Source organism: Alosa sapidissima, chromosome 19 (assembly GCF_018492685.1).
Source record: "Alosa sapidissima isolate fAloSap1 chromosome 19, fAloSap1.pri, whole genome shotgun sequence".
Lineage (NCBI taxonomy): Eukaryota > Metazoa > Chordata > Actinopteri > Clupeiformes > Clupeidae > Alosa > Alosa sapidissima.
In genome coordinates, this window is record NC_055975.1 from 4850469 (window position 1) to 4861237 (window position 10769).

The window sequence follows — 10769 nt, forward strand, 5'->3', positions numbered from 1 at the left end:
GGGAAGAGCCTACGGCCAGACTGAACCATCCTAACAGAACAACAGCAAAAAGAGAGAGAGAGACAGACAGAGACAGACAGGCAGAGAGAAAGAGACAGACAGACAGACCGAGACAGAGAGAGAGAGAGAGAGAGAGAGAGGTCCAGTGCCACAGACTGCTGCTGGCCCTCCTAACAAAACAACAGCAAAAAGAGAGAAAGAAACAGAGAGAGAGAGACAGACAGACATATAGAGAGAGAGGGAGGGAGGGAGGGAGGGAGGTCCAGTGCCACAGACTGCTGCTGGCCCTCATCACAAGACTGGTCTTCACTGTGACAACACGCGGTGCTCAGCTGCTCCACCTGAGGGTCTGTGTGGGCCGCCGGAGCCCCAGGACCACCACAGGAGACGGCCATGAAAACTCAGGGCTTTTATTCGTATCCACAGGAAATATAACAACATGAGAAAAAACAAACAATACTGTCTTGTTTGAAAACATTTAAAAAATAGATAATAATCGAGTGATATGTGACATGATGACGGCAACTCGTGTCGCTGACTGCACTGTGGACAAGAATCTCTGATTAGAAAGGCAAAAGTAAGAGTGTATTGGGTCTGAGCCGTGAGCTGGACTGTGTCCGATTTACAAAAGAAGGGCACCAGACTCACCGGCACGCCGTCAAGAGAAAGAAACATAATAACAATGAGAACGACAAAGCAGCTTTTTTCTCCTTCTCCGTTCCGTGTCTTTAACATGTTGGACATGTTTCAGGAGGGATGACTACTACTCCTCTTCCTGAATGGCACCACAGTGGTTGCAGCCCTCGCTCCTGCAGCCTCTGCTCTGCCTCTAAGGAGCACTAGACTGGGGGCGTCCAGGGTTGGGGGCAGTGGATTAGCAGGCCATGATGAGATCTGTGGACCTCTAAGACATCTCAACACCAGCAGAAGAGTGGAGTGTGTGTGTGTGTGCGTTGGCAAGACGCAGGCTGGATGGGGCTCAGATAAGTTCAGAGTCACCAAGTGTGTGTGTGTGTGTGTGTGTGTGTGTGTAAGTGGGAAAGGCATATATTTGTGAGTTATGGAGGGGTAGTAGGCGTTTGCATGTTGAGGCGAGAGGAAGTAAGATTTTGCCCTTTCCCTGTTCTTGGTATGGCTGTGGTGGGCGTGGGCTGTTGAAAGCCATGTCCGAGAAAGGGGGTAGTTCATCTGTTGGGTGGACAGCAGCCTCCTGGTGGGGAGTGGGGGTGCAGTGGGTCAGACGGAGCTGAGCTTGACCAGGCCCCTGACCGAGTCCTCATGCAGCGAGTCCTGGCTGGCCGGGTGGTAGAAGGGCACGGTGTGGCTGTGGGCCAGGGGGCTCCCGCACGGCAGCATGCCCGGCGGCGAGGGCACCTCCTCGGGCGTGAGGAAGTGGTGGTGCGGCATGTGCGGCATGTGCGGCGCGTGTGGATGGAGGTGCGGGCCCGGCGGCTCGGGGGGGTGCGACGGGTGCGGGGGGATGAGCTCGCCGTCGCAGCTCAGGCTGGGGGTGGACGTGGGCGGCGTGGGCTGGCCCAGCAGCAGCGAGGGGCACGGCCCCGCCAGCAAGGTGCGGCCCGGCAGCGCCGGATCCTCGGCCACCAGCGGCACCTCGGCGCTCTGGAGCAGCGGCGTGGCAGCGGCCTGCAAAACGAATTTGGTGCTCTGAATGCACTGGTCTTGGTCACACTGAGACAGAGACACAGAGCAAGAAGAGAGACAGAGACAGAAGGAGACAAGAGATTGTGTGGGCACACACGCACGCAGACAATGGAGGTGGGGCACAGCAAGGGCAGAGACGGGGGAGTCACAGAGCAGAGGAGGGAGCAGAGGGATGGGTATGAGGAGCAGGGTGGATGAGGAGAACAGAGGGATGGGTATGAGGAGCAGGGTGGATGAGGAGAGAGCAGAGGGATGGGTATGAGGAGCAGGGTGGATGAGGAGAACAGAGGGATGGGTATGAGGAGCAGGGTGGATGAGGAGAACAGAGGGATGGGTATGAGGAGCAGGGTGGATGAGGAGAACAGAGGGATGGGTATGAGGAGCAGGGTGGATGAGGAGAGAGCAGAGGTGAGACATTAGTAACAGTGTTCCAGTGCCAATCGGCTCCATTAAATCAACCACATTGGTCAATGCGACCCAAAAGCAGAATCGAGTGTGCGAGTTCAGCTGACATGCAGGCCCATTAGAGAAGTGTATCATCGATCACGCTCCAGGTCTTGCTAAACTCGATTTCTAGATGCCATTTGAGGGCGGTTTTAGGACTAAAGGCCAGAGGAAAACATCAGTAAAGCACTTTGCTTGCCAATAACATGGATGCAAAAGGGCAGAGTCATCACAAACACAGAAGAGGGCTACACGGCAACAATCTCATTTTGAGATGAAGAAAGGTCAAAGGCTTTTGCCTGGACAGCATTGAGATAGTGTTAGACAGTGTTAGACAGTGTAAAGACAGCATTGAGATAGTGTTAGCCAGTGTAAAGACAGCATTGAGATAGTGTTAGCCAGTGTAAAGACAGCATTGAGATAGTGTTAGCCAGTGTAAAGACAGCACTGAGATAGTGTTAGACAGTGTAAAGTTGAGTAACACACTGGAAAGCCATCAGAAAACACAAACACAAGTCATCCAGTTCAATTCTGGGTGTTGCCATGGAGGCCAGATAAAAACAATCAAGTTAGCCAGTTTTTTAAGTTTTTCAAGTTAGCTCTAGTAATCAAGTTTTTAATGATAATTCTTGCAAAAGATAGCAATTAAATAAGCAAATAACACAAGATGTTTGCAAACAGGATGGCACAAAGGAATATCACACAAATACAGAATATGTAGGTCCATCACTTGATATCGAAACATGTCATGACTCATGAGTCTATAGAATGTATACGTTCTGATGTGGTTGATGTGTTCCATAGCAGAAGAAAGGTGCAGGGTCATCTCTCAACTCCTGAAGCAAAGGCCCGGATGAGGACTAAACCTCAAGCACCCCTGTGTGGTCTGAGAGCAAACGTCAGCTCCGACAAGAAGCAGCTATCAAAGATGCCACCTTTTCACCTTTTTTTTTCCCACAACTTCATCCTAAGCACAGAAAGTACACAGGAAGGAAGTAGATTGAGAAAAAAATGACACAGAGCTGTTTTGTTATATTGAAAATGTCTGCATAAAATATCTTCATAAAACTGCAGAGGATTTGACCGCAATAGGTTATCGCCTTTTGGATAAAAGCCTGGACACTACAAAGGAGTTTTTCAAGATGACATTCACTTTTTATTGCTCCAAATGAATGTAGTCCCTGGAGTTGAGGCTGCCCAATGAATCGTCTGAGTCCGACAGCACTGGCCACTGGTCGAGCATGGTCAGTTTATTTATTTGCAAGGCTCATAACAGCGCTGGTGTTCCCCCCCACATGCAGGTGGTAAAGCTGGGCTCCAGGAGAATGATGCTGCTCTAGTCCCAGCTCTCTCTCTCTCTCTCTCTCTCTCTCTCTCTCTCTCTCTCTCTCTCTCTCTCTCTCTCTCTCTCTCTCTCTCTCTCTGCCCACTCTGGAGCTGTTAAGTGCAGCGCCGGCTTTAAACATGTCAACAGCTTTTTGAACAGAGTCCTACCAGAGGAGGCCCGCCTGTCTGGCCACATGCCCGTGTTCTTAGAGTGCTAGTGCACACAAGATCATTCACCAGCCCCCCCCCCCCCCCAAGTACGGTTTCAGTGAACCATTTCAATGCAACTTCAAAGCAAGCTTTCTGTTGAATATGTAACTTGTTTTGAATGTTTTTACTATTCACTGCTTACAGACAAAAAGGCTTCAAAGCAAAACACTTCAACTTGTTTTATGTGATTTCATCACTTGCTTGGTTTAGTGGGACTGATTTTGAGGTCTGTGGCTACACAGCTAAACTCTGTGAATGACTGGCTAACCAACAGTGAAGAGCAGACAATATGTCTACTTAGATAAACTAGATTTGTCTGTGTTCAGCCACTGAACACGGACAAACAAGATCTTTGGATGTTTACAATCAACAACTTCATGGAATTGATTTTGAGATACCACTTTGCTGACAGACTCAGGCAGTCTGCAGGGTTTAACTGCCACGGTAAACAAGATGAATACTATCTTGATGTCCAAATTGAATTGACAAAGTGCACATCTTAGTTTGATTTGTGTCACTGGGGTGAAATTAGTTAATGATTAAATATAGAGGAAAGTACATTGCCAGCTCTCATCAGAGAGCTGAATTAAATGGCTGGGTGTCCACCATCAATCCATTTGTCATGTCATACACAAGATGAAATTAAGAGACACACATTCTTTACAACAACAACACAATATAACAGCAAGAGTAGAGACAACTCTACTGGTATTATAACAGAAAAGTCAGTGAAAAAAAAAGTTAGATTTAGTCTTTCAAATGTGGCGTTGAGGGAGTGACAAAATTCTCTATCAACATAACTAGGCCAACCGGCTTTCCTTCCAAAATCCTGCCTTAGCTTGACAGGAACACCAGGGAGAAGCACAGTATATTGCCCAAAGGAGCTGCCATCGCTACCCCAACTTGAACATCAGTCTTCTGAAGACATGGTGCAGACTTTTACCACATCCTCCTCTACGAGACAAGCCGTACCAACATTCATTTTTAATGACAGGGGTTCCTATGGAGTTGAACCCCTTGCAATATAAACAAAAATGATATAATATAAACAAAAGTGTCCAGAATACTGATTTCTGCAGCTTTTTGGCTTTAAAAGAGAAACAACAAAAACAAACAAACAGTGTTTTGCCGTGGTGAAAAGATGGTCTTGAATTTCCAGTCCAAAAGGCCACAAAGTGTCAGTGTCAGGAGTCTGGAATGCATTTGAACTTACAGCAGACAGAGGGTTAGAGCCTCAAATTAGAGCCTGGTTCATCTGGCCATCAAGTGTTAATCATGTGGTGGAGGCATGATTACGTCTAGAGGCAGAAGTGTGTCCTGAACAGCCAGAAGATAGATGATTAATGCTCTTAACTCTCAACATCCAGCAATACACTAAAAGCTGCCTCTTGGCAACTCAAATCCTAAGAGGCTCTAAAACATCAACCTCGACTGTACATAATTGTTTGCAATAATGAAAGAGCATATTTATAGTAAAAGTTCCAGGAGGCGCAGCAGAAACAAAAAGGTCCTCTGTGCACTGTAGGTATGGGAGTATGTCAACAATGTCCATGGGATGTATTGGACTCCGTATTCACTGGAAAGACCAGGGAGCTGAATGGGATCAGCGTCCTCCTCCACTATGACAAATGTCTCTTTCTGTGCACTGGTGGAGAGGGGACCATGGTGTTTCTCAAGGTTTTGTCACAGGCCGGACTCTGAACAGGATGACGCGTGAGGCGGAAGCTTAACAAAGGCCTACACATCATCAGCTCTGCAGGGGTCCTGAGCAAGGCGACACCGTCACTCGGCGCTTTCAGCCCCTCAATGGGCCTCTGTACCTCTCTCATTCATTCTATCGATCTACCCTGACAAACCATCCTCTCCCTCTCTCTAGATAGAGGATGCTCTGTTCTTCAAGGGTTCAGGCTTTCATGGAGTAGGCCTGACTGTAGAAATAAAAACTACACAAAGCATTTGTCTCTTATCTTGTGTCTTCCTACCCAGGCGCTGTCCTGTGGTTTAGACGGACTAAAGGTTGGACGCTTATCAGCTGGAGATGACTCTAGGAGAAGCACTGGCAGGAGAGGGACAAATATCCTTATTCAGATTCAATGCATCCTGTCTGTCTCTCTCTGCTGTTATCAGGCCTCCACATCTCTCCCTCTCTCTCTCTCCAACTCTGCTCATTTATCTCTCTCCAGCACTGCTGTGCCAGTCTTCCTCAGCGCACAGAGAGACAGCAGGTTGAGGTTGATATGCTAGGAGACAGGATGTGGCCAAACACACACACACACACACACACACACACACACACGGCTCAGTGAGGCTCTGGCATGACATTTGGAGAGGATGGCAGGCAGGATGCAAGGAGCTGCATGGCCGTCCCTCCTCGGCGCGCATCTCCCAGCAGCCCCCCTGCTGATGACCTACTTCCTGTCTCCAGCACCACCCACATGTCTCCTCTGAACACAGAGACAGGAGACAGAGGCAGCACGCTTCCTCTCATCCACATGCTGAACACGTGGAGGACTGAGAATGCACAAGAACCAGAGGAAATAAACAGAAAGAGAAAACAGACAGATACAGAGATGGATAAAACAGAGAGCCTGGAATAGAGAATGAATAAGGGAGAGTGTGTAGTGTGTGTGTGTGTACAGTATGTGTGTGTGTGTGTGTGATAGTATGTGTGTGTGTGTGTGTGAGTGATAGTGTGACAGAGATATAGAGAGAGATGTGAGCTGAAGTGGATCACTGTTTATTGGCACGCTTCAGCTGAGGGGGAAGAGGTATTTATTTTCCAGTGCTGGAAGTCATAGGGAGGAGAGTGTACTGAGATGATGCTGAGCTTGAATCTCGCAGGGGAGGAAGAGAAGGACTGAGAGGCAAAAAGAAAGACAACCATTGTGAAAGAGAAAAGGAGCAAAATAAGCTCAAGGACTAAGGGAACTAGACAGTAAAGCAGAGGCCAGAGAGAGAGAGAGAGAGACAGAGAGAGAGAAAGAGAGAGAGAGACAGAGAGAGAGAGAGAGAGAGAGAGAGAGAGAGAGAGCGAAAGAGAGAGAGAGAGCGAGAGCCTGTTATAGCCCTACGTTTCACGTCCAGGGAGAGCAGCCAAGTCCAGACTCAATGTGGACACTGGCCAAAAACAATTATGGACGTTCATCATCACAATGGTCAAGAAATCCCAATATCAGTGACAAATTTCTTCAATACAATTTGTCTAGGGATAAACACTGCTGTCCATCATGAGAGACCTTGCTGTGCGGAGCAGTGGGAGAGGACAGACCTGTGTTTGTCTGGGGGCCTCACGGAGGGGTGGCTGTGCAACAGCTGGCAAATCAAAGCAAGAGATGCTGGGCTGGACCGCCGTCCAACCTTCCAAAAGTTCAGAGGATGTTCAGAGGGCTCTGTGTGTGTGTGTGTGTGTGTGTGTGTGTGTGTGTGAGTGTGCACGCACATGTTTCTGAGAGTGAGATGGGGTAATACGGATAAAGGGGAACTCGATGAAGCAGCCAGTTGAGGGTGGAGGTCACCTCTCCACACATCTCCACTCAGCTGGCTGAAGTGTCCTCGTTACCCTTGCAAACATGTTTTTTGGCTCTCCTTCTCTTCTCTAACATACGCTCTTTGGCTGTCTGTGTCATTTGCTGAGCCGTTATGTGACTACTGGCAAATTAGGATCACATGCTTACTGCAGTGGGCAAACTCCTCTGATGACGCAGACTCATCTGATGACGCAGAGAGATGTTGCTCCCTCTAGCAGGTAGCCCCAGCGCCCCAAAACAACATACAGTACAGCGCTGTATATGTGCCCACAGGCATTCCAAACCCTGGCCTTGCAATTGCTATTGGAACACACCAACCTATTGGTCACAGAGATGCTATGTTTGGTATTAGCAGACCTGCGCATGCACATACACTTACAAATATATATGAGCAAAGGGGCAAGACTCACCATGTGACTCTGTGACTGAGTGGAACCATACATGGTGATTCCATTGGTGGGGGGAGCAGGAAGTGGCGTGTTTGGCAGGATGTAGCCTCTCCTGTCGATGAGACTGAGTGGGGGGGGGAGAGGACACAGGTAGTGTTAGAATAGGCTGCCTGGACACAAGCAATCATCTAAGGGGACAGAGTACGGCTTAATGTGATCCAGAGTCTGAGCTGACCTCAGTTCACTGGCCTGCCACTGCAGCCTACGGCATCTGACATTGCTGTTGGCATTTGTGAAATGAGACACGCTGTATCATCACGCTCTAGACTCAGGCAGAAATGCACACGTTAATGAATGAGTGAAACTCTGAGCGTGTTTGTGTGTGTGTGTGTGTATGTGTGTGTGTGTATGACAGACAGAACAGAAAAAAAAAAACAAATAGTCAGGGTGCTGAGAGATTAGCCTTTCAACACGTTGTCAGTCCAGAAGAGTGCTGAGGGGCACAACTAAAGTGAATCTCCCTGCAGCCGGCGTTTAAGCCAGTCAACTTCGAACACTCCCAGAGCAGCCTCACTGCAGGTGTTAAACAATCTCTAGTTTCCACACTGAAATACAATAGCATCTGGCTTGGTGGGATGAGTTATGAAGTGAAAATGCCCTCAGCTCAGACCAGCTCAAGGGGCTTTGGCCAACTTCATCCACCATTAATCATGCACCCACTAGCCATGACTTTTTGTACTGCTTTGTAATCATTAGCTCATTAATGAAGTTGTTCATTAATGAACAGAATTCCGTGGGCATCCAGAACATTCTAAGGCCTGCCAGTGAGTCTATTGCTAGTGGGCCAGCCGTAGCATATCTGGCTCAGGGAGCTCAACAGGCCAGCACATGCCTCTCTCCTCTAATCTGTAAAGGCCGGTGTATGGTGTCACCAGCACGGAACGAGTGGGAGCCACTTTATGTGCTGTTTGTCAAACGTGTAAATCAGTAGCCTGGTGTGTTTGCACTGCGTGAGCTGCTTTCGCTGGAATGTTCTCTGCAGGTGGAGGTGCCGTGACCGACCAGCAACCAGAGAAACTGGGAAAAGATTATTCCTGGAATGGTTTACTTGCCTGAACCACATGTGTACATTCAGTTGGTGTGTATTTGTCAAGTCTACTGAGTCTACTTTGAATTCTTAGAGTGACTCATATGTCATGGGTGTCAGTGTAGGTGTATACATCAACAAAGAACCAAAGGCTTATCTACAGCTGAACTATGGAAATGCTATCTGGGATACTGCAACTCAATTCAAGCATTCCACCCTTTGGAGACTCCACAGACAAGCCGGGCCCAGCTGTAGCATGCCTGTGGCCTTCATCTACTGACGCACAAATAAACACACACACACACAAACATGCACGCACGCACGCACACAGAGTACAGCATGCGGCAAGGCAGGCAGATGGTCACCACCTGCCGATGGAAGACTTCCCCAGTCTTCTCATTAGCGGTGAGTAATGCTCCACTGGGAAGGAAAAGAAGGGAACGAGAGAGAGAGAGAGAGAGAGAGAGGAAGAGAAAGGGGCGTCCCAGTCCTCCGCTCAGTCCCTATGTGCTGTCACTGTTCTGCCATGCAGACCTGCGAGTGGACTGAACATGACCAGGCATAATGTGTGTGGGCATGTATAGGTGTGTGTGTGTGTGTGTGTGTGTGTGTGTGAGAGAGTGTGTGTGTGAGAAAGAGAGAGCAAAAGAGAGAGAGAGTGTGAGTGAGTGAGTGAATAAGAGAGAAGAATGTGTAAAAAAAGTTACAGAATGTGTGTATGTAAATGAAAGTGTATGCTAAACTAAGTGAAAGGTCACGTCACTCACTTTCTCAAGCTCTTGTCTTTCCTCCCTGTCTACGCTGGTAATAACAGATAAGGAGCCAAAGTGATGGGACACAGTGCACAGTTCAGTTCTCTCCTGCTCTGCTCGGCTGGGCCTGTGGTCGTGGCGGAAAGCACGTAGCATGCTGCTCACACAACACCGTTTTCACATAACCATACACTCACTCTCACATACAGAAACACATGGGGTTTCAGGACAAACAGACAAACAGAGACAGACAGACAGACAGACAGACAGACAGACAGACAGACAGTTACCTGGGAGGCAGGGGCCCACACAAAGCAGCACAGCAGTTGGTGAAGATGTTGCCGTGGCTGTAGGGGTTATAGTTGTCCTTCCCTCGTTTAGACGACCAGGAGCCTTTTATCTAGTGGAGCCAAAACGACATAAAACAGATTAAGAGCAAAGAGAAGAGACGCTTAGTCTTCACCATCCTGGGGAATATCAATCATGTGTACACATCTGTGTATGTGTCAAAGGGGGTGGGATGATATCCTTACATCTTCGTTGGTGGTCTGATTGGAGCCAATTAAGTAGGTGTGGAATCCGGAGAGGCCAACAATAGACCAGACGGAGAAGAAGCACACCACCACCTCCAGCACAGTGAGCAGCCAGTCAAGGAAGCACCTCTCAACTTTAAATTGTTAATCACACAGCAGTCTATATCTTCCTCATACAGTCACACACACACACACACACACGCGCACACCAAAATTCAAAGATATTTGGACTAGATACACAACAACAACAGTAATATAGAAAGTCACTTGAAACTCATTCACACACATTCATACAACGTTACTCTTTGAGATTTCACATTAACCAATGATAACAATTCATGCATAATCACAGGAACACAACAGCACGTCTAGTAGTTGGGATTCCTGGGTGGGAGGAGGGAGGGTCCTGCTCTTTCAGCAGTAGCAGGCCTGGTCTCCGCCAAAAGGAAGAAGGATGGCAGCTAGAGCGGTTGCGCAACAGCACAGTGTTTGCTAATCCTCTGCCTGTGGGTCAAAGCCAAGCGCACACAAGCACACACACACACACACACACACACACACACACACACACACACACACACTCTCCGTTTCACACAATAATGAGCAAACACACAAATGCCACCGTGTTAGCATACATAAATCACACGCCCACAAGCATACAGTGATTAAAAATAAGCACAAAAAACACCTCTACACAAGCCAAGCACACAGAAGAACTGGCTTTCAGAAACAAGCCCAGCAGCACTGTTCAATGAAGAAAGTCACTACTTCTAGTAGCAACTACTCCGACTGGAGTTCAGTCTCGGTGTGCTCGGTGTGGTCATTAATGGACATTAAAG

At 48.2% G+C, this 10769-nt stretch overlaps 2 protein-coding genes across 3 annotated transcripts in view; one reads left to right on the forward strand and one right to left on the reverse strand.

Moving 5' to 3' along the window:
• Positions 1–63, forward strand: part of nol10 (nucleolar protein 10) — a 58680-nt gene extending 58617 nt beyond the window's left edge. The window contains exon 24 of the transcript XR_006025533.1: positions 53–63. The gene's annotated coding sequence lies outside the window, so the exon portion shown is untranslated. The remainder of the gene's footprint in view (positions 1–52) is intronic.
• A 331-nt stretch (positions 64–394) lies between these two features.
• LOC121693548 (palmitoyltransferase ZDHHC14-like) overlaps positions 395–10769 on the reverse strand; it is a 59269-nt gene continuing 48894 nt past the window's right edge. Inside the window, exons 7-10 of one of the 2 annotated variants that reach the window (XM_042073073.1) lie at positions 9931–10033; positions 9688–9797; positions 7580–7682; positions 395–1689 (exon numbers count right to left, since the gene is read on the reverse strand). In XM_042073073.1, coding sequence (XP_041929007.1) covers positions 1237–1689; positions 7580–7682; positions 9688–9797; positions 9931–10033 — 769 coding nt within the window. In that variant the 3' untranslated portion in view covers positions 395–1236. The remainder of the gene's footprint in view (positions 1690–7579; positions 7683–9687; positions 9798–9930; positions 10034–10769) is intronic. The other variant, XM_042073074.1, reaches the window with a different exon arrangement.